The sequence below is a fragment of the Cordyceps fumosorosea genome (assembly GCF_001636725.1).
Source record: "Cordyceps fumosorosea ARSEF 2679 chromosome Unknown scaffold_23, whole genome shotgun sequence".
NCBI lineage: Eukaryota > Fungi > Ascomycota > Sordariomycetes > Hypocreales > Cordycipitaceae > Cordyceps > Cordyceps fumosorosea.
Window position 1 is genome coordinate 279,350 of NW_017387323.1, and position 19,037 is coordinate 298,386.

Consider the following 19,037-nt stretch of genomic DNA (forward strand, 5'->3'; position numbering starts at 1 on the left):
GGCGGCCCAGAGCTCCGCGTCGGCGGGCAGCATGCGCAGGGCGCTGGTCATGGTCCGGCGCCAGCGCTTGGAGGCCTTGACGCCGGCGGTGTAGGCGAGGTACTCGCGCCAGAGGGCGGAGTGGCCGGGGTGCCGCGCGACGGCGCGCTCGTAGATGGCGAGCACGCGGCCCTGGCCGGCGTGCGAGGAGGACAGGTGGCGGACGCGCAGGCGCTGGCAGCGCTTGGAGCGCAGCGCCTCGAGGGACTGCTCCCACCGCGCGTAGGCGGACCAGTCGTGCGGGGTGTTGCCGGGGGCGAGGACCTTGTGCTCGTGCTGGTTTCGCTTCTGGACAATGGTGCGGATCTCGTCCTGTGAGGAAGGGCGGCCGGCCCGGTTAGACGGGGGAGGGTTGGAGGGGAGGGAAGACGGGCACGACGTACCTTGGAAAAGATTTCCCTCTCTTCCCACTCGCGTAGCTGCGGTACGGACCGCTCGAGATAGAATCGAGCCTTCTCAGCGACGCCTGCCATTTTGATCAGCCGTGTTTAAGGTTGCTCTGTGACGTAAAAGTTGAGAATCTGGTCGTGGATGAAATGTCGCTGGATTTTTTTTACGAGGCTGTCTGGAAATTTTAGCGGGGCAACCTTGAAGTCAAGGTAGTGTGGCTGCTAGCTCAGCCTTGGTGGCTAGTGGGCTGTGGCGACGACTGGCTGGTTAGATGTACAGACTACGCAGCATCACTTTCTATTCTTACATGTTCGAAAGTTGTGATAGGTTCAAACTAGCTTAAATTTACTTGGCTAATAAACGTATTTTAATCATTTAGTATTTTAGACATGTATTCGTATTTCGTTGTAAAACAGATGTCGCATACAGCGGATAATCCTCGGTCCACCTCGCCCACCACCACAATAGCCCGATCCTTGTGAATAAAAAGGCCACACTAACAACTTAGACAGCTCCTGGCCATCCAATCCTCATCCGAGTCCGTCCCCTTGTCCCCCACACCTATTTACGGCCCTGGACAGGGGCAAGGGAGGTCTCCAAAGCCAAAGCCAAAGCCAAAGCCAAAGCCAAGCTCCAAAAACGCGCCATCGCGAGGCGAAGCTGTTCCCGCCCGAGTCCGAGGTCTCCGTCGCCCTTGTCCTCCTTTTCCTCTCCGCCCGCCTCCATCGTCGCGTGCTTTCTTCAACTCTGCTTCCTCCCCCCCCCGCACTGTTCTGCCATCGGATGTCCCGGACTGCGCAGTAATCTGCGGATTTCACTCGTTTGTTTGTTTTGGCATCGTGTATCATCGCTTCGCATCTCAATGGCCCCAAAGTACAAGGACAAGGACGGCGGCGTCGTTCTGACCTTCAATGGCCAGTGGGTCAGCTGGTCGCATACCGTCGTCGCGTACAGTATGTTTGTTTGATTTGCTTCGAGGATGCGCTTCCATGCATGCCCATGGCTTTCCCGTCGCTGACTTGCTTTCTTTCTTCCAGCTGCCTTCATTAGCGCTCTCATCGTCGGCGTCTCGCTTCACTATCACAAAATTGTCGAAAATGAATTCTACCGTTACCCTGACGAGTGGTTCCCCTCCGTCTCCGCCACCATTGGCGACCGCTACCCTGAGCGTTCCTTTTTCATGATCTTCATCGCCATTACTTCGGGTGCGCACCTCTTCGAAGCTCCGCGCCGACTCAACGTCGCTAATCTCGCCCTCCAGGTCCTCGTTTCGCCCTGGTCGGCCTATGGTATCTCCTCACCCGTAAACCCGGCACCAAGCTGCCCGGCTTCGTCGCCACTATGGGTGTCTTGCGCACTCTGACCTGCGGCGGCTGGACCTACATTACCTCGACCGATGACCACGACTGGCACGACATTCTCATGATCTCCTATATTGTGGCCACGCTGCCTTGGACCACCGGCTGCATTGCTCTCAGCCCCAATAACCCCACGGCCATCAAGTACCGCAAGTACCTGGCCAGTGCCTTCTTCGGCACTCTGGTGCCTCTGATTTACTTCTTCATTCAGCACAAAGTCCATCGTGTTGCGGGAGGTGCGTATTCTCCGCACCTCAACCAGTCTCGGTACATCACTACTAATCCCTGTCGCAGCTTACACCATCTACGCCTTCTTCGAATGGGCTCTGATCCTCTTCGACGTCGGCTTTGACGCCGTCACCGCCCTCGATTTCAAAACGTTTGAGATTGTGGTCCGCGATGTCCAAGGCTCAAGCAAGGGGTATGTGCAATGGCTGCCAATCTAAGCGCGAGAATCCTGGCCAGCAACGCTATGGCCTGCTTGTCCTTGTGAGTCCTAGTTCTAAATTGTGCTCGCAGTGACAATCAATCTGTCCCATCTGCCGTTTTGGAAAAGGAGTAAGTTTGTCCGCGAGCTGCGCTGGCTCTCAGCTAATCATTCTTGATAGAAAGGAGCAGGCGACCGCTGGTGTTTTTGCCCTGCGCTTTACTTGGACCGAGGCTCTCGACACGGCTGCTGATATTTACCACGGCGTGAGTTCTCCACGACGTAGTAGCAACGAATTAGCCAACTAATTATGTCCCAGTTTGTCTTCTGGTCCATGCTCACAAGTCTCGGTCTCCTTGTTTGGTGTATGTGTCTCTGATTACATATCTGCACTACAGCACTGACTGACTACAATAGACTTTCCCCTCTGGCATATGGGCATTTCCGGCTACGAAGCCTTCGTCATGTCTACCATCTCCCCCTTCCTGCTATGCATCAGCCCCCTGCGATCGCTTGTCGTCAACAATCTCCGCATCGTCCATCTACTTTCTCTCTCGGGCGTTGGCGCTTACCTGGTTCTCGATCCCGTTTACCGCCTCTTTACCGTCGGCTTTGCCGTTGCCATGAGCTGCCTCGGCTGGGTTGGCACGCTGTCTTCCGAGTCGATCCATGAGGCCCGCTTCGAGTCCAAGGTTCTCGGCCTGCTAATTGGCCTAATTCTCTCCTCGACTGCCAAGTTTGCTTGGACGACCAACAACCCGATTTGGCCTATTATGCACGCTGCCAATGGTGGCTGGAACGGCACTGGTCTTGCGCTCGGGGTTTTGGCTGCGCTGCGCTTCACTCGTCGCGCCCCTCTGAGCAGCGGCTCGGCCCCCTACAAGATGCCTGGCTCAGTATTCCTTTCCGCCTGCGGTGTTGGTGGTCTTTTCTTCGCTCTGCACTCACTCCTTTCTGACACCAGCACCATGATCCTCTGGGTCTGGGAGGGCTTCCCCGTGCGTGGCCCTTACTTTTCCACCCATGGTTGGTTTACGCTCGCCGCCATGTCAGTTGGTGTTTTCATCGGAATTTCTCGCCCCAACCTGGCTGGCAGCTGGCTCACCTTTGGCGCCGGCTCTCTTGGCGCTCTTTTCCTGACACTCTACAGCCACTGGGCCGGCTACTATGGTGGTCTTGCCTTGACCGTCTACATCATGGCTGCTGCTGTGCCGCTTCTCTCCGCTGCTTCCAAGAAGAGCCCAGCCGCTACATTCGGTCTGGGTTTCCTTATCTACAACTTCATGGTTCTCTTCCACGTCTGGGTCGTCGCATATGCGTTCGTTCCTGGTGGTCCTCTGGTGCGCGAGCATACTGACTGGGTCATGCTGTCCATGATGCTTCTTGTCGGTGCGGGTGTTCTCAACTTCAACAGCTCCAAGCCCAAGCAAGCCGCTCCTCGCCGTTCCTCTCCATCGCAGCACAGAAAGTACAATATGGTGTCCACACTGGTCGTCAATATTCTCTTCATGTGCGCCGCCTTTATGCGATTCCCAACCAACGACTACAAGCCGTACCACGCCGAGGACCGCGTGCTCACTGCCGGTATCTGGACCATCCACTTCTCCCTCGACAACGACATGTGGTCTTCCGAGTATCGCATGCGCGATCTCATCAAGGAACTCGAGCTGGATGTCGTTGGTCTGCTCGAGTCCGATTTGCAGCGTATTATTATGGGCAATCGTGATACTACTCAATTCCTGGCTGAAGACTTGGGCATGTATGTGGACTACGGCCCTGGCCCGAACAAGCACACCTGGGGCGCTGCTTTGCTGTCCAAGTTCCCGATTGTCGAGTCGAAGCATCACCTGCTTCCCAGTCCTGTTGGCGAGCTTGCTCCCGCTATACATGCCACGCTTGACGTGTACGGTGAGCTTGTGGACGTCTTTGTTTTCCACTCCGGGCAGGAAGAGGATCCCGAAGACCGTCGCTTGCAGTCTGAGTACCTTGCCAAGCTCATGGGCTCGACGCCGCGTCCGGCCATCCTACTCAGCTATCTCGTCACCAACCCTCTGCAGGGCAACTACAACACGTACGTCAGCGAGACGTCTGGCATGCACGATGTCGACCCGACCGACTGGGACCGCTGGTGCGAATACATCCTGTTCAAGCGCCTCAAGCGTGTGGGTTATGCCCGCGTCAGCCGCAGCACGATTACGGATACCGAGCTGCAGGTGGCCAAGTTTGTCATTCCACAGTCCGAGTCGGAGATACGCCAGATTGAGGCCATCCCTGAGGATGAGCGTAACCGCCGGGCGGAGGAGAGCGCGGTGCCGGCTGGCTGGAGATTCCCGGCCATGTTCCGCGGCAACGGTGTGCGTGACCACCGGTACCACGTTTTCGATGAGCCTAGATACTACAACTAAAAAAGAGGTTAACCTGGAGTGGAATTTGCGTAATGTGTATAATTATGATGGAGGGAGGATTGGATGAGAAAATTGGTGTACACAGTGCTGGTTGGCACTATAATCTCCGGGATACAGGGAGGCAAATGTAAATCTATTATAATAATTATCAGAATCTGACTGCCTATTGGACCATAACTGGTTGTGGCCAAAAAAAAATTGTAATAGGTTAATAGCAAAGTGCAAGTACTGATAATTGTGAGATGTTCGGCCACAAGCTACTTTGATCTACCCGAGATACAACATAGCGAGTGATGAGCAATTAGCGAGGAAGAAAAATCCTTGACAGCCCAGACCACATCCGTACTAGCACTGGTTGACTCCCTTCAGGTAACGGAGGATTATTAAATGTGCTGGGTTATGGACGGGGTGAGATTTCGCTTTCGATATAGGGTAGAAGCTCATGGGGTTTGTGGCGGACGAGGCGACTGGAATGCCGATCTCTTCGATTCGTCCCAGGGCGGCACAAGCCTCATTTTCCCCGACCCGAGAACAAAGCCGGGAGCGGTGTCGGTACAAACCAACCCGCGTTCAATGGTACATACATACGTGCATGTGCATGAAGTGTTGTCGCAAGCCGCCTCGCCGCCGCCTCACAAGACCTTGTGTAGCCAGACTGCGGAAAGAGGAGCGGAATTGGTTCCAACGCAGAAGAAAAGAGATTTTTTTCCTTATGTAGCCGCGAATTTGGAGAAATTTTGGAGACGAAAGGATGGGGCTGGGTCATGTTTTGCGATGAGCGAACCTTGCTAGGAGGAGATGGGAAATGCCGACGCCGTCATTTGACCATGGAAGAGAGGTCGTATGCCGGCCCCGACCGCGGAGGGAAAGTTTTTGGGCTTTCCCCGCATGACGGGTCCGAAAAACAAATAACAAAAAAAGGGGGTTGAATTCCCCGATTTCTTGATCCGCATTCAAGCGGTGCGGTGGGTGGCTTTTGTAGTGTGCACATGTTGTGCTTGGATAAAACGTGCAGGTATGTACTTCGTATTGGTTGAAAACGGTCACGCGCGCGTGTGTGGCCAGCCAGCCACTAGCGTCACGGAGGATTAGAGATGACGACTTGGTGGTGTAAGCGGTTTCTCTGAGAGGATGAGAAGAAAATGCAGGGAAATAGATGCTTAAAATACTGTTTAACAATGCGCAAGGAGATGTGGCTATAGTACAGTTTCACTATACGAAGACGCACATGAGCAAGACAAGCAGGGCACCTGCAATCGTCGCATCCCCAAGATGAGACAAGATGTCTTGGCCGCATCTAGCCGCGGCCAATCGATAACGCGAGATGTGCCGTGTGCAGCCGGCGCAAGCCAGGCCTTAGCTCAGCCCACGTCGGTTCGTTTTGACAGAATCCATCAAGAAACAAAAAACTCCGGAGGCTAACGATGGATGACAGGGCCGGGGCGGTAATTGTAAGACATTGGATTGGAGGGATACGAACCTGCCTGCATGCAGAATTACCCCAAACGCTGATGAAGGGCTCCCCTCTCCTCCTCCCTCCCTCTTCCCCACTAACAACGCCGAGTCTTGAGACTCCAACTTTGGCCGCCGCCGCCGCCGCCGCCGCCCGCGCCCCCCCTCCACTTTGTCTTCCTCCGCCGCCCCCGGCCCTCCAAGTCGGTCACAAACGTTGTGCGGCCACGCTTTTGGGAAGGCTGGCTGGCAGATGTAACAGACTAAGTTGTAGTTGATGGATCTGGTTTGACTTTCTGCCACCCAGTTTCCTTTTAGTGTGCTCGTGCCCTCCTCTTCAGCTTCCCCAAACTCTTCCCTTCATCCTTCCCTACCTGATTCATTCCAAAATCGTAGTGAGCCTTCAATTGTAAAGACTGCTACATCATTCTCTCATCATGGAGATAAATCTCGCCCACGTTCAGATGTGGCTGGGCCTCCTTGTCGGCGGAGGTGCCTTCTATGTATGTCGCGACACACCTCACCTAACTCTACTCACCTTGTTACGGCAAGACATTAACTCGCCCGTTTGCACATAGGCCTTCGCCATCATCGTCTACCGAGTCTTCTTCCATCCTCTAGCCAAGTACCCCGGCCCCTTCCTCGCCAAGATTACCGATGCCTACCAGCTCTACCACGCCTACAGGGGTGATCGCCATCTTGAGTTTTGGCGCATGCATGAGAAATATGGTACGAACAGCTAAACTCCAAACCTCACCACCCATCCTTCTTCCAGCTTCCACTCTTGATCAAACATCACGTCACAAGTGATTAACAGCATCCCCCAGGCAAGGTCGTTCGCTTCGGCCCCAATAGCGTATCCTTCAACTCCAACACGGCCCTCAAGGAAATCTACGGCTTCCGCTCCAACGTCCGCAAGGCCGAGTTCTACGACGCCTTTGTCCACCCGGCCGCCAACACGCACAACACCCGCGACAAGGAAGTCCACGCCCGCAAGCGCCGCGTCCTCTCCCACGCCTTTGCCGAGGGCGCCATGAAGGAGATGCAGCGCTACATCCTCGGCAACGTCCGCACCTTTTGCGAGCAGATTGGCATGCGTGACGGCGGCAGCAGCGCTGTCACGACGACCGACGCCAAAAGCGGCTGGTCCGCCCCGCGCAACATGGCGGACTGGTGCAACTACCTGGCCATGGACATTCTCGGAGACCTGAGCTTCGGCAAGGCCTTTCACATGCTCGAGCGCCCGGACAACCGCTTCGCCCTGGAGCTGGTCGAGGCAGCCACCACCAGACATCTCATCGTACGTTTGGACTGAACCTGGCAACAACGAATGCTCTCGGCACCATTGCTAACCCTTCTCTCTCGCTCTCCCCCAGTGCGGCACCATGCCCATCGTCGACAAGCTCAAGATTGACCGCTTCCTCTTCCCCAAGCTCGCCGCCGGCCGCGCCCGCTACATGGCCTACAGCAAGGGCCAGCTCACCGAGCGCACCAAGCTCGGCGAGGAGACGGACCGCCGCGACTTCTTCTACTACCTGCTCAAGGCGCGCGACCCGGAGACGGGCCAGGGCTTCAGCACGCCCGAGCTGTGGGGCGAGTCCAACCTGCTCATCATCGCCGGCTCCGACACCACCTCGACCGCCATGGCGGCCACGCTCTTCTACCTGGTGCGCAGCCCGCACGCGCTCGCCAAGGTGACCGAGGAGATTCGCGGCAAGTTTTCCAACGTCGAGGAGATTGTGCACGGGCCCGCGCTCGGCGGCTGCACCTACCTGCGCGCGTGCGTCGACGAGGCGATGCGGCTGTCGCCGTCGGTCGGCGGCATCCTGCCGCGCGAGATCCTGGCCGGCGGCATGACCATCGACGGCCACACGCTGCCCGCGGGCACCGTGGTCGGCGTGCCGCACTACACGGTGCACCACAACGAGGCGTACTTCCCGGGCGCCTTCTCGTACGTTCCGGAGCGCTGGCTGGCGGGCAGCAAGAACAGCGCGCTGGGGCGGGAGACGGCGGCGGAGGACGTGGCGCTGGCGTCGTCGGCGTTTTGCCCGTTCAGCGTCGGCCCGCGCGGATGCATCGGCAAGGGCCTGGCGTACGTCGAGATGACGACGACGCTGGCGCGCACCATCTACACGTACGACATGCGCAAGGCGGTCGGCGTCGAGGACCCGAGTGAGGGCCGCGCGGGCAACGAATGGGGTCGTCACCGGCCGAGCGAGTTTCAGCTGGTCGACACGTTTACCAGTGCTAAGAAGGGTCCAATTGTCGAGTTCAAGAGGATGAATGACGAGTAGGGGGAGAGGTGAAGATGGGAGTAGATTTTTTTAATGTTGAAAAATCGAACCGCATGTGACCTGTTGGACGGGTCCAGTTTGAAGCTGCCTACTACTATGCATCTTGTTGAGATGTAAAAACATACAAATTGAATAAAAAAAACCATGAAAACCACTGAAATAATTAAATCATTGAAATAAATTATCCGTAGTTATTAAGGCTGCCGTCTCTTGACTTCGCACATCGATGTACCCAACTGTGCTGTCTAACACGCCGCCCCACTGTCCACCGCCCTACTGCGCATCTCTTAGCACTTCGCGTCGGCTTCATGAGCCAGTCTTTTTTTTTTCTACGCCCTGTAACTGATGCACCTGCTTGTGAATCAACTCCCAATCCTTCTGTGTATTGCGTTCCACAGCAGGATATTGTGCAGGGGACACAGGAACGCAAAAGTACCATTGAAATTCCCACGCGACAAATGCACGCCATTCGAAGCCGACTTTGGTGCGATCTCCCAATCATGCAGTGCTGAAGCAGCACAGCGAGAATCGACAACCCCTCTCCTCTCGCCACCCTTCCTTTCTCTTTCCTTCCGACCGAATGCGACACCTCGCACTCGTCTTTACCCAACCGAATTCGCGATGACGCTGTGCAAATTCTTTCAGCAGGGCACCTGCCGGTTTGGAAGTACGTTCGAACCTCCCCGCCACGGCTTCCCCTCCGGCCACCACATACATCCCGGTTCTCGAGACCCCCCCGGGCCTCGGGACACCGAGGGCAATAGACCATATCTTGTGACAAGCAGCGCGTTAATAATCTCGACCACAATACAGACTCTTGCAGATTCGAACATCCTACCGGCGGGCAAGCGTCCTCAAACCGATTCGGCGCTCTAGGCGGTGGCAGCAACGCCCAGTTCCAGCGCAGCTTCGGTACGACCCTATACCGATCCCTTTCCCCGCCCCGCCCCCCATGAAGAACCGCTCAGCTCACTCGTTATTCCTCCCCCTCTCTTAGATAAATACTCGATCAAGCTCGATGTGATAGAAACCGACCTGACAACCGAGACCCCGACATGGATCCTTTCTGCGTACGCTCCGGGCCGCGACGCCCCCGACCAGCTTTTTGGCGGCGCCATGCGCGAGCAAAGCTTTGAGGAGATGCGCCTGCATTACATGAAAGGAAAGGCAGAAGGCAACGAACAGCGAGCGGTACGGATTCTCCCCAGCGAGGCCTTAAAATGCCAAGATAGAGAGAGGGATGCTAACTTGTAGCCCCCCAGCTTGCCGAGGCCCAGGAGCTGTACCAGAAAGCACAGGCGCAGATGCAGGCGGTTGTGTCAAACGTCAGCGAAGCCGCCAAGTATGTCGTCGAGGGCGAGAACCGACATCCGAACCGCTTCGATATCTGCCAGCAGGGCACGCAAGGCGCACCTTTTGGCGAGTTCCTCGTCGGCAAGCGGCCCAAGTCGATAGCACCGGAGCAACCCGCGAACCCCTTTGCCTCCAATACTAGCACCCTTGTTGCGTCTGCCAACCCATTCGCTACGAATAGCACCGCGACCAACGCGTCGTCTCCATTTGGAGGCAGCGCCGCGCCCACGACGACGACGAGCGCGTTTGGACAGCCGTCCGCTCCGGGTCAAAAGCCGAATCCATTCGGGACGCCCGCCTTTGGACAAACGGCGCAACCAGCCCCAGGATTTGGGGGACAGCCAGCCACGCAACCGTCTGCGTTTGGGCAACCCGCGGCGCAGCCCTCCGCGTTTGGCCAACCAGCACAGCAAAAGCCAAACCCGTTCGGCCAAGCGGCGCCAACCCAGCCCTCAGCCTTTGGGCAACCCTCGACGCTGGGGGCGAAGCCCAGTCCTTTTGGCGCTCCTGCCTTTGGTCAAACTGCGCAGGCCGGTGGCGCCCAGACATCCGCGTTTGGCCAGCCCAGCCAACTCGGCCAAAAGCCAAATCCTTTTGGCGGCAACGCCAATGCTGGGCCGAGTCCCTTTGCAACAGCTGCAGCTAGCAACAACAACGCGCCGGCGAATCCCTTTGCAGGAAACAGCAACGCCGGCCCGAGCCCATTTGCCGCGACGTCAAACAACAATCAACAGCCAGCTGCGAATCCTTTCGGTGCTCCCTCGACAAACCAGCCTGTTCCAAACCCATTCGGGAGCCAGCCGCCGACGCAAAACCAGAATGCGAATCCCTTTGGGCAGCCGTCCGCCACACCCGCCGCCAATCCATTGGGTAGCAACGCTCCATCTTCGACGCCGGCTGGAAATCCTTTCGCGACTGGCGGTCAGCAAGCTGGTAGTGGTGGCAACGCAGCGCCGAACCCGTTCGCGGCAGCACAATCCAACACAAACGCAGCGCCGAACCTGTTCGCGGCAGCACAGTCAAACGCAAACGCGCCGAACCCCTTCGCCGCCGCCCCGGCCAACCAAGCCCAACCCGCGGCTGTGACGGCCGCGCAGGGTGGCAACCCGTACCCGCCTGGGAGCGCTAAGCAGCACCCCGCCGCTGAGAGCTACACTAGTAGGAATATGGACGGCACGCTGGCCGCGTTCAAAGGCAAGGCCGTCACTTACAACGACGGCAAGCCGGGTGTGCGCGCGTTCGACGGCACCTGGACTCGCATCTGGTTTCCCGACGGGCCTCCCGCGTACTATAAGGACACGGAGGCCGCCGCGTACGACCAGGCGTCCACGGCGCAGTGGAAGCAGTTTGAGCAGACGGGGAAGTTTGCGGACGGCGTGATGCCCTCGGTGCCCCCGCCGCGAGAGTGTACTGTATGGGACTTTTGATGGGATGGGAGAGAGAAAGAGTTGTGTGTACACATTTCTTCGGGCGTTTTTTTTGGCTTTGGTTCGATTTGGGTTGACATCACTGTTCTTTTTTGGGTATCTGGTTCAGTTGTAAGGACACGCACACACGCCTCTACAAGTAGCGGCGGTAGAGGCTGACAGAACATTTTAATTGGGAGCATTTACAATCATACATTTACATTTCACATGTCACATGTCACGTTCAAGGAATTGACGTTATTCTGTGGGAGAAAATGTAACTCTTTTCATTATTCATTTCCTCATCCGTTGCGAGCGCCGAAACGGCTGCGCCCTGTTCCAGACGCCAGTCGTCCGTCTCGACCATTCCCGGTGGTTGTCGCGGTGCGGCACCGCGCGCTTAGGCGGCGATGGTGACCTCGACCTCGACGCCGGCGTCGATGTTGACGATGATCTGCTTGACGACCTCGGTCGGGGCGTTGAGGTCGATGAGGCGCTTGTGGATGCGCATCTCGTAGCGGTCCCAGGTCTTGGAGCCCTCACCGCAGGGGGTCTTGCGGGTGGTGATCTTGAGCGTCTTGGTGGGCAGGCGGACAGGGCCCTTGGCGCGCAGGTCCTTGTTCTTGGCGCGGTCGATGATCTCGGTGCAGACCTTCTCGAGGACCTGGACCTTGCGCGAGGACAGGGTGATGCGGATCTTGTGGCTCTTCTGTGCGTGTTTGTTAGCATCTGGGCAAGAGAGTTCGCAGTGCAAGCAGCGCGCGAGCGAAGCGAGGACCAAAAAAACGTACGGGAGCCTCGCCGACGTCCTTGTCAGTCTTGTTGTAGGACATTTTGAATGATTTGGCGGGAGGAGAAGAATTGACTTCACGACTCGAACGTTGTTAGGGGCTGTTGTTTTGAAAACAGACGTTTCGGCAAAGTGATGAAGTTGAAGAAGAGGAAAAGAAGGGCTTCTGGATTGCGGCGCTTCGGTGGGTAGAAAAGTTTCGGTGGGGGAATTGTGTGAATTCGGTTGTGCGGTGCGCTAATACTATAATGGTTAGGGCGCTACTCTTGAGATGACATGGTTGGCTAATAAATGAGATCTAGTGGGGCGTAAAGGCATAATCAGTACGTACATCTCCAACCAACAACAGAGGCTCTTTTACCTCGTGTATTGGGCACAACGAGTAATCATTGATAGCTATTTGCAAGTTAACGTTGAGAAATATTACGTACTTTGTTTTCGGAAATTATTGTAGACTATGTCGTCGAGTCTATCATTCCGCGCCTCTGTTGCATTACCTGCGCAGTGTCGGTCAATGTGCTAGCATCGCTTTCTTAAAGATGGCCAAAAAGTATTGACTGCCATCTTCAAGCTGCTTCTATGAGCAGATTTGGTTGAAAAGCAAGATAAAAAAAAACAGTATTATGTTAATCTTCAGTCGGAATTGGAGGGGGGTGACAAACACATCTCTACACTTATCTGGACAGTGGGCATGTGCGCTGTGCACTCATGGTCTCTCACCAACAAGCATCACAAAGGCGATTAAAGGGCCATTTCTTAATTACCAAGCGAAAGAAATCTTCCAGATCATCATATCTATTGATGATGCACCCCTCTATCGTCGGCTTATACCAAGTTCGCGGATACTGCATGCAAGCACGGGCCACCCCACTAGCTGCTACACAGCAAGGCGCTGAGCTTCAAGCTTGACAGACCCTCTTTGGTATGAATCATCCGGTGATTCAACCACAGCCTCGCAAGAGGCAGCGCACAAATCTCAGCAGACCAGTCATGGAGACGCGACTTCAACCTTGATCAATTCATTGTTCCTTACGAAGTTCGCAGAAGCTTCCGCACGTCAGGGAGCAACGCAACGAATTTGGACGCTCTCGCTCAAAAGCCTACCAACCTACCCCTCCATCCCGCTAATATGGCCAAGTTGCCATTGCTGGCAGCTTACCCTCCGGCCGCATGGCGTCACAAGCTTTCGTCAACAGAATGGGAATCGTTACAGAATGCCTGGGCAACATTATTACAAGCCCATATCAGCTCCCCGGCCGCTGAATTGACCAGGAGTATCTCTGAAGAAGACTCATCGCTCACGCGCTTCCTAACCACTTTTGCGCGAGAAGCAGCCTCACAAGATGCATCTCATCCGCCATCACCAGCCCTGCTCAAAGCCGTCTTACAATTAACAGCCAAGTCCTTGACGGTAAAACTGGCTTCCGACTTGGAAACGTTTGACCATCTCGCCAACCTGGCCAAGATTTACCCCAAGAAGCTCGCGGCGCCGGTGCTCTCACAAGCGTTCACGTCACCGCACGCGGCTGCCATTGAGTCGTCGCTGACGACGCTGAAAAAGTCTCTCATTGTCGAGTTGGACGCTGGAATTCGCGGCGACCTTCGACTTGCTGAGGCGAGCCTAGTCCGGCTCAACCCGCTGCTGCACGCCTCCCCCGACGCGTGCGTGCTGTTCCTCGCCGGCGACGACTTCCTCGACGGCCTGGTCGCCGGCTACCGGGTTACGAACCCGCCGCTGCGCAAGGCCATCCTCGCAACGCTGTATCTGTGCCTTTCTGGCCTCGTCGAGACGCGGCCCGCCAAATGGTCTATGCTGAGCGACGCGCTGTTCGCGCTCGCCGCCGCGGCCGAGCAGCACAAGAAGGGACCGCTCAACGTGAACGACTCGTTGGTGCCGGAGCTGGTCACGGCGACGCCGCTGCTCAGGGTGCTTCTGACAAGGGCGGAGGCAGAAGGCGCGGCGACGCCCAACTTCAAGAAGCGCGTTGCGGCGCTGGAGGTGTTCAGGAAGGGCGCCATGGTGCGGCCGAAGAGGCTGATACGACGCAGGGTGGACAAGGGCAAGAGCAAGCAGACGAGTCACGATGTCGATGCCGAGGTGCATGTGCATCGCATGAGCCAGATTACGCAAGTGCAGGACTTGTTCCCAGACCTGGGAGCCGGATTCGTCGCCAAGTGCCTAGACGAGTATGACGAAGATGTCGAGCAGGTGGTTGCCAACATCCTCAGCGAGTCATTACCACCACACCTAGCTACCGCCGATCGTAGCGCGCAACTGTACGTTTTCCTTTGTTCAAATGCTTCAGGCTCCGCTACTTACGGAATTCTAGATCCTCATCTCACCAGCAACCACCGTCCGACATGGCACCGCACGCCACGCCACCACAGCTCCCAACGCGCCGCAACATCTACGACGACGACGAGCTGGACCGCCTCGCCATCGACACCGCCAAGCTGTCCTTTGGCAAGCGGCCCGAGCGGACCGCCGACCAGCTGCTGCGGGACCGCTCCTCCGCGCCCGGTAAGGCCGCCATCCTCTCCGCTCTCGCCGCCTTCGACTCGGACGACGACGAGCGCGACGACACGTACGATGCCGGCGACGTGGGTGGCACCGTCGACGCCTCGGGGGCGGCGGGCCAGGAGGCCGACGCCGCCCGCGACGCCAACGAGGAGGCGCTGTTCCGCGCGTTCCGGGCGGACGCCCGCGTCTTCGACCGCGACGCCACGACGCGCCGGTCCGCCGCGCGCGCGAAGCTCCGCGACGACACGGGAATGGCCGACGAGGCGCTCGAGGGCTGGGCGCTCATGCTCGCGCGCAACGCGGGCCAGCTGCGCCGCCTTGAGGCCAAGTACAGCGCCTTTAGCGGGCAGCAGCGCGAGCTTGCCCGCACGGCGTGGACGGCGGAGGAAGGCGAGGCTGGAGACGGTGCGGTGCCGAGCAGAGGCGGGCGTGGACGCGGCGGCGGCGGACGTGGTAGAGGTGGTGGAGGAGGAGGAGGAGGAGGAGGAGGGAGAGGGAGAGGTGGTGGAAACGTGGCGGGACCGACGGGGGACAAGGGCACGGACAATGCCCGAAAGAATAAAGAGGCAAATAAAGGCTCGCGAGCGAACCATAACCGCAAGGCCGGCCACGCCAAGAAGATGGCGCGCGGAGGCTTCGCTGGGTAAGAAGGAAGTGTGGGCATGGGAGGTTCTATTCCCTTCCTGGGGTCATGTACGTACTGCACACATATGTACACGGACGGTGTCGCTGCGAGGCTGAATACTGAGCATGCACGGAGCGAAAACCTGCATTCTGATAGAACGTCATATGGCATGAATGTCAAGGGCGAAATGTTTAAGAAATGAAGAGACTACTGTGTCTTGCGTATGCTCTATGGAAACGTGATGCCGATGGTGGCATGTTGCTAGTGAAGACGTGGAAACGTAAGAACCCGCAAATGTTGGATTGTCAGTCATATCTGCTGATAAGTGTAAAAACGACCTGGTAAAACGCCGTGTATCGGGGCCCTTTGCCCCCTCTCCTTCCCCAATATCATACCCTGAGGTACGCTGTATGATGGTTAGTACATGGGCCAGCTCTTTGCACCTCTGGGAGATCGGAGTTGAAACTTACTCGCATCAATCTGCTTGAGCTGCGGCAGCGCCAGCCGAACCTTGTTCCGGTACAGCGCCGGCGCGCGGAGCTGCAGGGGGTTTCCCTCAAAGTACACCGTCGTGAGGGCCTCCTTGTCCTTGAGCTCGCGCTCGACGTCGGCAAAGTCCATGATCAGGTTATAGCTGGCCCAGACCTCCTCGAGCCGCTTCAGCGGCCCGAGCCCCTTTAGGCTGTCGATCTTGTTGTGGGAGACGTCGACGGTGGTGAGGTTGACGTTGGCCTCGAGGCCCTCGAGGGAGTCGAGCATGTTGTGCGAGATGTAGAGCTCCTCGAGCTGCGGCACCTCGCGCAGCGGGCGCAGGTCGCTGATGCGGTTCGACTGGATGCTGAGGAGGCGCAGGCGCGGCAGCCCGCCGAGGTTCTTGAGCTCGGTGATCTTGTTCTTGGCGAGCCAGAGCTCCTCGATGCCTGTCAGCGTGTCGAGGTTCTTGATCTCGCGGATGCGGTTGGACCCGAGCTCGAGCGAGGTGACCTGGTCGAGGCCGTCGAGGTTCTCAATCTCTTTGATCTTGTTGGCGACGAAGTAGAGCGTCCGCAGGTTGGTGAGGTGGTTGACGTGCTTGATGTGCTTGATCTTGTTGAAGCTGAGGTCGAGGTTGGTCAGCTTGGTGAGGCGGTCGAGGCCGCGGATGTGCGATATCAGGTTGTCGTAGAGGTCGAGGTCCTCGAGGGTCTCGCCGAGTGCGTCGAGGCCCTCGATGTGCTGGATGTTGTTTTGCCGGAGACAGATTTGCACGACCTTCTGGAAGCGGTCGAGGCGCAGGCGCTCCATGGAGCCGATGCGCGAATGGGTATAATTGATTTGCTCCGTATCGGGATCCTCGTTGGCGAGTAAGTCTATAGAGAGTCTTGTCAGTGGCGAAGGCGGCGAGTGCGGGGGGACGCGACGTACCTTCGTCGGCGGCAATCTCCTCGCCGGGCAGCACGTTGTCGTCATCTGAATACTCAGGGTCCGAAACGGCCTCCGGGTTAGTCAGGATGGCCGACTTGGGTATGCGCAGCTTGCCGTCCCAGCCGTTGGCATTTGTCAGACCGGCGCTGCTGCTGCCTTCCGGTGCTGTGTCGGTATCGCGCGACTCGGCGTCCGCGGCGATGGTGACGTGGGCATGTTGCTGCTCTTCGCTTGTCGATCCGGGGGACATGATGTGTGCGCTTTTGCGGCGCTGAAGCGGGATTAGAATGCAGAGTTGAAGGAGGCAACTTTTGAGAAGCGCGAAAGCGGCTGACCTCGTTCTTGTATATCGATAATGAGATGGCGGGGCATTTCTTAGGCAGAGAGACGCTAGAGACAGAGCCGTGGTCACAATGACGGAGAGCTGAAGGGTTATGGTAAGGGGAAAATGCAAACTGACTAGAATCGAATAAACTCTGGGTAAGTTTACTAATGTTTTACATTTCTTGGACTTTTTTTTCTTAATCGGATTGCCTAGGTAGTTGAAGTGAGGCGCCTCAGAATCACACTAAATAAAATGGTATATACAACCACTGTAACACTGACAGTAGCCATGGTAATGTCCCTCTGATTTCTGTTATTCCAATTTCTGTTCTCCTTGAAAAATAAATGACGTTAAAAATTCTGAAAATTGAGATACCATGTATTAGGTTTTATGGCACCAAGATAATTAATAGAAAACCCGAGATCCTTCCACTCATGTAAAACTTTGTCTTGAACATGCTTTGGATAGCACCCGTTGAAGCTAGCAATCTTGAAGTCCCGTTCTCCCTTGTATTCGATAGGAAGAAGACAATCAGATATCATTTTTCCGCCGGTCCAGATTGGGCCAGTTCCGTGTCCTATCATCGGCACCAGAGGGAATGCAGTACAGTCCTCGTACAGGTACTCATCAAGCCCTGGCCGGCACCTTGTCGCGTACGCCCACATCACATTGTTGAAATCCAGGACGTCAATGTCATCGCCCACAACGAAGACGCGATGGATGAACCATCCGGGCTTCAGCTGGAAAATAATGTCCGAAAGTTGATCACACAACTCTTTCGATTCGCGTGGGCTTGATTGGAGTTTGGCATTGTCAATCTGCACAACTGCCCAAACTGTGTGGCTCTCAAAGGGACACCAAGCAGCCTTGACAGGCAGCCCTGCCTTCTGCGTCTGATCGAGAATCTCGGATGCAATTAGAGGCCCGAGAATAGCATGCTATTTTCACATTGTTAGTCATCAATGTTGCCAAAAGGGCTATTGTAGCGCCATGCCGACTTACCGTCTCATCCACAGCTTTTCCTGCTGCGCACACAGGCAAGATGGCATTATCGCGGTGGGTGATGCAATCGACGCGAAAGAGTGGCATGTCGGGTATTTTGTCGCCTGGGTAGAGGTAGCCGTGCATTTCGCCGTAAGGTCCTTCGACGTCTTTTTCGGTTGCTGACACAACACCTTCAAAGACAATTTCCGCCGTCGCAGGCACCAGGAGTCCATTCGTCTCACATTTGACTACATCAATGGGCTCCCCCATGACAGCTCCGATGTATTCGCCTTCCGACACATTTTCGGGCAGCGGCATTGAACTGGCCATGAGTGCTGCGGGCGGAGCGCCCAGCACCAACGCCCACGGCATGTCTTTGCCCAGAGCTTTCCACTGTTCAAAAATAGAGCCGTTGTGCTCGCCGCCTCCTGCAACGGCTAGACCAATGAGGTGCTTCGAGTCGTAAACATGAGCGCGTTGCAGAGACCAACTGGTCCATTTCCCATCCGGGCTCTGCACGACATGAAATCCGTACGTCTGGATGTATTTGCCACCATCGCCGTCGTGTGTCATGGGCGCTGGAATATTGTTCAGATCGATTTGATCCCCATGCAATTTGTTTTCCTTGCAAGGACCTGTTGGAACAACTGTAGGGGGGATCGGAGGTAGCGTCTTGGCAGATAACATTTTTGCCATGATGTCGTGGGCTCCAGCTGTCATAGGAAGGCCAAGATGGGCGGCAACGCGACCAAATTTGGAGTGCTCGGTTGTCCCCAAGCAACCCATGCCTCCCATGATGCGGAAGAATCCATCTTTTGCCCCAATTACATTATGAAAAAGCGGCGCCTTGGCTCTGATCTCGAGCGCGTGTCGAATAATAGCCGCAGCCTCCAAATTTGGGTCGACTGGGCGCTCAACATCGACCAACTCCCCCTTGTCGCGAAGATAGTCCACAAAGGCGCGGAAGTTCATAGCAGGGGAAGTATTCATGGTTGCAGAAGAGTATCGAAGAATTTAGTTGCAGAGGAGTATTGAAGAATTTGCAGTTCTGTTCGCAGATGAAGGCGACTAGAACTCATGGCATTGGGCTTCTTATATGGAAAATACCTATGCGAGTTGCGAGAGTTGCAAGGAGTTTGTTTGTTCACGATCCGAGAATTTTTCAAGAGATGACGCACAATTTGGAGAACAAGGCCAAATTTCAGCGACGTCAGATTCCCAATAACGATACATCTCCCGCGGCAGACTGCTCATTGAGCTTGAC

General features: G+C 56.3%; 7 protein-coding genes across 7 annotated transcripts in view; 4 read left to right on the plus strand and 3 right to left on the minus strand.

Moving 5' to 3' along the window:
* ISF_07660 (rRNA processing protein Utp6) overlaps positions 1-512 on the minus strand; it is a gene marked incomplete at both ends in the record, with an annotated part of 1,210 nt that extends 698 nt beyond the window's left edge. The window contains 2 exons of the mRNA XM_018851263.1: positions 82-351; positions 423-512. Coding sequence (XP_018701573.1) covers positions 82-351; positions 423-512 — 360 coding nt within the window. The remainder of the gene's footprint in view (positions 1-81; positions 352-422) is intronic.
* Positions 513-1,291: 779 nt separating this feature from the next.
* Positions 1,292-4,619, plus strand: ISF_07661 (calcofluor white hypersensitive protein; the record flags this gene model as incomplete). Its single annotated transcript, XM_018851264.1, has 8 exons — positions 1,292-1,382; positions 1,467-1,634; positions 1,691-2,023; positions 2,082-2,208; positions 2,307-2,345; positions 2,396-2,480; positions 2,534-2,579; positions 2,632-4,619. The coding sequence occupies 8 exons, from the start codon at positions 1,292-1,294 to the stop codon at positions 4,617-4,619; spliced, it is 2,877 nt and encodes a 958-aa protein (XP_018701574.1).
* Positions 4,620-6,508: 1,889 nt separating this feature from the next.
* Positions 6,509-8,365, plus strand: ISF_07662 (Cytochrome P450; the record flags this gene model as incomplete). The annotated part of the gene is made up of 4 exons (XM_018851265.1): positions 6,509-6,574; positions 6,650-6,800; positions 6,899-7,371; positions 7,448-8,365. 4 exons carry the CDS (start codon positions 6,509-6,511, stop codon positions 8,363-8,365), a joined length of 1,608 nt encoding a protein of 535 aa, XP_018701575.1.
* A 621-nt stretch (positions 8,366-8,986) lies between these two features.
* On the plus strand, positions 8,987-11,145 carry ISF_07663 (CCCH zinc finger domain protein; the record flags this gene model as incomplete). The annotated part of the gene is made up of 4 exons (XM_018851266.1): positions 8,987-9,032; positions 9,179-9,277; positions 9,363-9,556; positions 9,628-11,145. The coding sequence occupies 4 exons, from the start codon at positions 8,987-8,989 to the stop codon at positions 11,143-11,145; spliced, it is 1,857 nt and encodes a 618-aa protein (XP_018701576.1).
* A 379-nt stretch (positions 11,146-11,524) lies between these two features.
* ISF_07664 (40S ribosomal protein S20) lies at positions 11,525-11,957 on the minus strand (the record flags this gene model as incomplete). The annotated part of the gene is made up of 2 exons (XM_018851267.1): positions 11,525-11,833; positions 11,916-11,957. The coding sequence occupies 2 exons, from the start codon at positions 11,955-11,957 to the stop codon at positions 11,525-11,527; spliced, it is 351 nt and encodes a 116-aa protein (XP_018701577.1).
* Positions 11,958-13,043: 1,086 nt separating this feature from the next.
* Positions 13,044-15,082, plus strand: ISF_07665 (CUE domain protein; the record flags this gene model as incomplete). Its single annotated transcript, XM_018851268.1, has 2 exons — positions 13,044-14,191; positions 14,245-15,082. 2 exons carry the CDS (start codon positions 13,044-13,046, stop codon positions 15,080-15,082), a joined length of 1,986 nt encoding a protein of 661 aa, XP_018701578.1.
* A 367-nt stretch (positions 15,083-15,449) lies between these two features.
* Positions 15,450-18,763, minus strand: ISF_07666 (protein phosphatases PP1 regulatory subunit sds22; the record flags this gene model as incomplete). The annotated part of the gene is made up of 6 exons (XM_018851269.1): positions 15,450-15,466; positions 15,531-16,409; positions 16,465-16,735; positions 16,800-16,923; positions 17,261-17,727; positions 17,792-18,763. 6 exons carry the CDS (start codon positions 18,761-18,763, stop codon positions 15,450-15,452), a joined length of 2,730 nt encoding a protein of 909 aa, XP_018701579.1.
* Positions 18,764-19,037: the final 274 nt, after the last annotated feature.